The 6,125-nt window shown below is 56.2% G+C and overlaps 1 protein-coding gene across 1 annotated transcript; it reads left to right on the forward strand.

Moving 5' to 3' along the window:
- The first annotated feature begins 2,551 nt into the window (after window positions 1-2,551).
- On the forward strand, window positions 2,552-4,953 carry Pou4f1 (POU class 4 homeobox 1). Its single transcript, XM_051195255.1, has 2 exons — window positions 2,552-2,820; window positions 3,538-4,953. Exons 1-2 carry the CDS (start codon window positions 2,698-2,700, stop codon window positions 4,675-4,677), a joined length of 1,263 nt encoding a protein of 420 aa, XP_051051212.1. The 5' UTR covers window positions 2,552-2,697; the 3' UTR covers window positions 4,678-4,953.
- The last annotated feature ends 1,172 nt before the right edge of the window (window positions 4,954-6,125 follow it).

The raw sequence follows: 6,125 nt of genomic DNA on the forward strand, positions 1-6,125 counted from the left end.
GGATAGGGTAGAAGTCTGGCCTTACTCAGAGAAAGAAGACTACCCCAGTTTCCAAAGAGAGTTGAGTTAGGAAGGGGGTCTTGGGAGGGTTGGTCCCTGACTTCAGAACACTGCACACCCCAGTCATGTCAAAAGGTTGAACTGAGGTTAGCTTGGGGTAGGTAAGGACACCATGCCCTCCACTCCCCCCCCCCATGAATCCATCTGGTAACAGACCTACTCTGTTTGCCTTGCAGTCTGTCCTGCATCATTTAAGGTCTCTAGAGGCAAGCATTTCTCCGGGGCATGGGAGTCCAGACTGCTGGAGCTTGGTACTAAGATGGGGGCTGGGGGGTATACCCCACAAGAGAGCACAAGGACTCACTGCAGTGGGGTGTCAGAAAGGATTAGGTTGAGCTCCGACACCGGTGGGACAGGGACATAGGACTCACACTCTTTCCCTCCAGCCCTGGCCTGCTCCTGGTCCATTCCTGCTGAGATAAAGTTGCATTTAGTGCTCCCAGGGGATTCGCATAATGGATGAAGAAGTGGCTCCTTGCACCAGCAAATGAACATCCTTCTCACTTCCTTCTCAGGCTAGAAGAAAGGGAAGGGGTGGGAGGAAAGAAAGAAAAAAGCCAGTGACCGATGCCTGTGGGCTCCTCTTGCAATCTGAATAACTGAGCCGGTATCCTGAACACACACACACACACACACACACCACACACACACACACACACACACACACACACACACACACTTTAAAGCAAAGGAAAACAAATGTGCTGGACTGCTGATTTAGGTTTGCTGAAGCGAGTCTGCCCTTTGGTGAAAATGCAGACCTCCTAGGTGTGTGAGTGACCTGAAAGATTATTTATCTGATCACTGCTTCCCATAAGCAGTTTCTTGCCTCTCTCAGGCTTTCTCGCTAGCAGATGTGATAACATCTGGACCATCATTATCACTCTAGGCAAGAACTATGTCCTTAGGGACTTAGGCACCCGAGCTGAGGTTCCCTTGAGAGGCCCTTGATCTTCTTGCTAAATGAGAGTATTGTAACAGGTCAGTTAATTGTTTTCTTCTTAGTTCTGATTTCACAGTATTATTATTATTATTATTATTATTATTATTATTATTAAAGGTTGGGCCAGACAGGTACCGGTTCCTTCAATCCGGTTTGGATTACTATTTTGAATAGCAATCTCCTATAGTTTAGCTTTAATCTGTATCCTGGGGAATGAAAACAATATAAGCAAGCAGATATAAAACACTAGGGGCCAAAACGGTGCAAAAGAAAGTTCTCCTTTCAACATCATATTCTCTTTTCTCTGAAGTGGTTTTCTTTTCCTGGAGTTCCCAGGAAAAAGAAAAAAGTGCGTCCCTGAGTGTGTGTGTGTGTGTGTGTGTGTGTGTGTGTGTGTGTGTGATCGGAGAGGAAAAGATTCCCGGCTACACCCTGTTAACTATTTTCCCTTTTGATGACTAGAAGCCTCAGATCATCTAGCACTTCTTTGAAAAGTGAGTTTGTACACGCTTAAAGGAGACAAACAATAAGAGAAATGCACGATTTCGTTTCAGCAGCCTTTCCTGAGTAGAAAGCACATGCGCCTTGTGGCTCCTAAGTGACTGTCACTGGTGGTGCCTGACACAGTTATATTCACAACAACAACAACAAAGTATGCAGAGAAATTAAATTACGTGGAAATCAATAGCGTCTGACTGCTTCAAACAACTGTCTGTCACGGCTATTATTCTCCAAGAGCCTATTTATAAACCATGAAAGAAACAGGTTCTTGCAGCATAAAGACATCATCTTCCACATCGCATTTCTGTGTTGTTATTTTTCTCCATATACAGAGGAATGCACGGGCATAATTTAACATACAAATGACTCTCTGTATACATTATATAACAGCTTGTTAGGCACCCAATGATGGAGGTGTGCCTAAATAATGCTCACATACTGTGGGTATGCGACGGGGAGGGAGGGAGGAAAACACACACAGAAGAGTGCGTGCATCCCCTGTCTTCCTCCAAAAGATGCCTACCCTTAGACAATAGCTGGCCTTTCTGATCTTTGCAGACCCCTGGCGGAAAGGTGAGGCGCGCAGTGCGCATGCCTGGCCAGCCACAGGTGCATCACCTGCCTTGTCCTTGCTTGGTGGTCACTATAAGAGCGGCTCCCACGCGCGGCCGGCCGCTGCTCGACGAGCGAGCCAGAGAGAGAGCGAGAGAGCGCGCGCGCGCGCTCGCCCAAGCACGGCGCCGCGGCCAGGGAGGGAGGGAGAACGCGCGCCAGACAGCCGGAGGAGACAGCTGATGCCTGTCAGCGCGGCGGGGCCGCGAGCTCTCGCGAGAGCTCCCCGGGCCGGCCGCGAGAAGTGGGGCTCAGGTGTAAGAGGAGTGCAGCCCGTCGGCGCGCTGGGCTAGAGCTCTTGGAGGAGCGGGATCGCGAGACCTGCGCGCGGGCGCTCTGCGCGGTCGGCTCGGAGGCTGCGAGCCGCGGGAGCAGCATCAGCACCAGCGGCCGCATCCGCATCCGCATCCGCATCCGCATCCGCAGCATCAGCAGCAGCAGCAGCATCCCCGCGGCGAGGCCACTGCGAGCCGCCCCGGGCCGCAGCCTCCTCCTCGGGAGGGAGGCCGGGCGAGCCGCGCGCGCACTTTGCGGCGGACTTTTGCGAGTGTTTGTGGATATTTCCATGCCAAGCCGGCAAGATGATGTCCATGAACAGCAAGCAGCCTCACTTTGCCATGCATCCCACCCTCCCTGAGCACAAGTACCCGTCGCTGCACTCCAGCTCCGAGGCCATCCGGCGGGCCTGCCTGCCCACTCCGCCGGTAAGCGCCCCCCACACCCGCGGCCCCGGCCCCGGCCCGCGCGCACGCCCCCTCCCCCGCTCCGAGGGGCTGCATGTCGGGGGCCCGCCGTGTGCCGCCCCGGGTCCCGCTTCGGCGGGCGGGAGTCTTTCGAGGGGTCCCGCTGTGAGGCACGTGTGTGCCCAGGGGCGCTTGGGGTCGCGCCCGGCTGCCTGCGCCTCTGTCCAGCGCCTGCCGTCAGCGGGCAGCTCTGGGGCCAGGGCGCTCGACTTTGCTCCACTTTCTCTGTTAATTGCACGCCGGGACAAGGCGATGTCCTATGCTCGCTCGCTCGGGTGTGTGACACGGGTCCTTAGCTTCGAGTTACATCTGCATTTCTTCTTCTTCTTCTTCTTCTTCTTCTTTTTTTTCTTCTTTTTGCCCCCTTTTTTTTTTTTCGTCTCCCGTTCCCTTTCCCGGAATGTGTCCCCGTGTCCCCTTCTCCGCCCTTCGCTGCTGCCCCGTCCCTCCCCTTCCCCGTTGTGTGCCCCTGCTTGTCCCCCTCTCCTCCGTTTATCCCGCTCTTCCCACCCCCACGTTGTTGTTATTTTGGTCGCATTGTGTTTGCCTTTTGCCCGTGCTCTCTGGCGCGCGTGTGTATGTGTGTGTGTGTGCGCGCGTGTGTGTCTGTTTTGTTTTGTTTTGTGCGTGCCTTTCCCCCCTGTCTTTTCGTTTTGGTTTGGTTTGTGTCGCCTGCAGCTGCAGAGCAACCTCTTCGCCAGCCTGGACGAGACGCTGCTGGCGCGGGCCGAGGCGCTGGCGGCCGTGGACATCGCGGTGTCCCAGGGCAAGAGCCACCCTTTCAAGCCGGACGCCACGTACCACACGATGAATAGCGTGCCCTGCACGTCCACGTCCACCGTGCCCCTGGCGCACCACCACCACCACCACCACCACCACCAGGCGCTCGAGCCCGGCGATCTGCTGGACCACATCTCGTCGCCGTCGCTCGCGCTCATGGCCGGTGCGGGGGGCGCGGGCGCGGCGGGCGGCGGCGGCGGCGCCCACGACGGCCCCGGGGGCGGCGGCGGCCCGGGGGGCGGCGGCGGCCCGGGCGGCGGCGGCCCCGGGGGCGGCGGCGGGGGCGGCGGCCCGGGCGGCGGCGGCGGCCCGGGCGGCGGGCTGCTGGGCGGCTCGGCGCACCCGCACCCGCACATGCACGGCCTGGGCCACCTGTCGCACCCGGCGGCCGCGGCCGCCATGAACATGCCGTCCGGGCTGCCGCACCCCGGGCTGGTGGCCGCGGCCGCGCACCACGGCGCGGCGGCGGCGGCGGCGGCGGCGGCGGCCGGGCAGGTGGCAGCCGCGTCGGCGGCGGCGGCGGTGGTGGGCGCGGCGGGCCTGGCGTCCATCTGCGACTCGGACACGGACCCGCGCGAGCTCGAGGCGTTCGCCGAGCGCTTCAAGCAGCGGCGCATCAAGCTGGGTGTGACGCAGGCCGACGTGGGCTCGGCGCTGGCCAACCTCAAGATCCCGGGCGTGGGCTCGCTCAGCCAGAGCACCATCTGCAGGTTCGAGTCGCTCACGCTCTCGCACAACAACATGATCGCGCTCAAGCCCATCCTGCAGGCGTGGCTGGAGGAGGCCGAGGGCGCGCAGCGTGAGAAAATGAACAAGCCCGAGCTCTTCAACGGCGGCGAGAAGAAGCGCAAGCGGACTTCCATCGCCGCGCCGGAGAAGCGCTCCCTCGAGGCCTACTTTGCCGTACAGCCCCGGCCCTCGTCGGAGAAGATCGCCGCCATCGCCGAGAAACTGGACCTCAAAAAGAACGTGGTGCGGGTGTGGTTTTGCAACCAGAGACAGAAGCAGAAGCGGATGAAATTCTCCGCCACTTACTGAGGAGGGTGTGAGGTGCCGGGTGGGGCAGACCGGGGAGCTGAGGGGTGCATTTCTTCTCTGGCCTACTCCCCCTCATTTAGAGTGTCCGTTATCTTGCCTGCATTTGGGGAGTCCCCTTCCTCCCCGTCTCCTCAGCCCCACTCTGCACCCTGCCCCAACCATCCCCAGCCTAGAGGACAGGGATGTTGGATGTGGAGAAAAGATGGGGTGGCAGGAGAGATTTGGGGGGCATTGGGGTGAGCAGGGCATGGGGAGGGGAAGAAAAGCAAAGAGTAGACCCGGGGTTTGGAGGAGCAGATGGTTCTGGGGACTAGGGTGGGGGGAGAGAAGGGGGAAGGACCGGGGATGGACCGTTGTCTTGATCAGAGACACTTATCAAAATCATCTGGGGACCAAGGAACTATGTACAAAGACAAAACTACCAGTCACCACCAAAAACAAAACACAAAACCCTAGACGAATAAAGGAGGGGGAAGGACAAAGAGAGATGCGTTAGAATTTAAGTCGGGGAGCAGTATTCTGCAGCTTCGTTTACCCCCAAAGGAAGAGAGAGGAGCAATACCATTTCTACCACCGCCCCAACTCCGCACACAAGTGAGTCACAGATGAAATCCAAGCTGGAGCATGAAATTCGAGTAGGAAGCTAGTTGTTCTGTGTTTAATTTTCCCTTCTAAAGTCTTACACCCACCAGTACCCTCTTGGATTTATTTTCTTTTCCAGAGAGATTCCAAGGCTTTGCTCCAGCTCAGGGAGGCTCTGCTGGAGCTTAGCTCAAAGGGCTCGGGAAGCCGGCTAGTTGTTTAAAGTGAGCCTTCTTTTTCAGGAGCCTGAAGGTCAAAGACCTGTGGCCTGGTCTTGGTCAGGTGAGGGTCTTTAGGCAATGAGAGTCGGAAAGACAGAAATTGAGATCTCTGAAATAAGTGTTTATTCTGGGATAATTAAATGAGAATAACAACCACAGCATAATTTCTCATTTTCATTTTTTTTTCATGTATCCATGAACAGATTATCTGAAAGTATACATGTTTTTTTTTTTTTTTTTTTTTTCTCTCAACCCCCACTTGCAGAACTTCCCCTTAGGGCCTTTCAGTTCAGATTCAAGCTATCTGCTGACACTCATTGCTATTAATTTCAATGGAAAGGTGAGGTGGGAAAATCTTACGACAGGAACTTCCCTCCATTTGTAGTTGTCTCCACTGAATAAGGCTCATCTCGCTGACCTAGGTCCCCCTTCTCTCTGTCTTGGAGAACATGAAGTTGTTGAAAGGCTGAGAAGTCTCTGCTCCCATCTGGGGGCAGAAGTTGGCTGTAAGAAAAATCACTAAAAATCCCAGAAGAGAGGAAGATATTTAAAGATTTCCAGGCCCTCCCCTCACCTTGGTGGTTTCAAATGGGCCTGCAGTTCCCCGGGGCAAAGCAGAACAGTTGTTTCCTTGTTCTCCTTGTT

This window comes from Phodopus roborovskii, unplaced genomic scaffold (genome assembly GCF_943737965.1).
Source record: "Phodopus roborovskii unplaced genomic scaffold, PHOROB, whole genome shotgun sequence".
NCBI classification, from domain to species: Eukaryota; Metazoa; Chordata; class Mammalia; order Rodentia; family Cricetidae; genus Phodopus; species Phodopus roborovskii.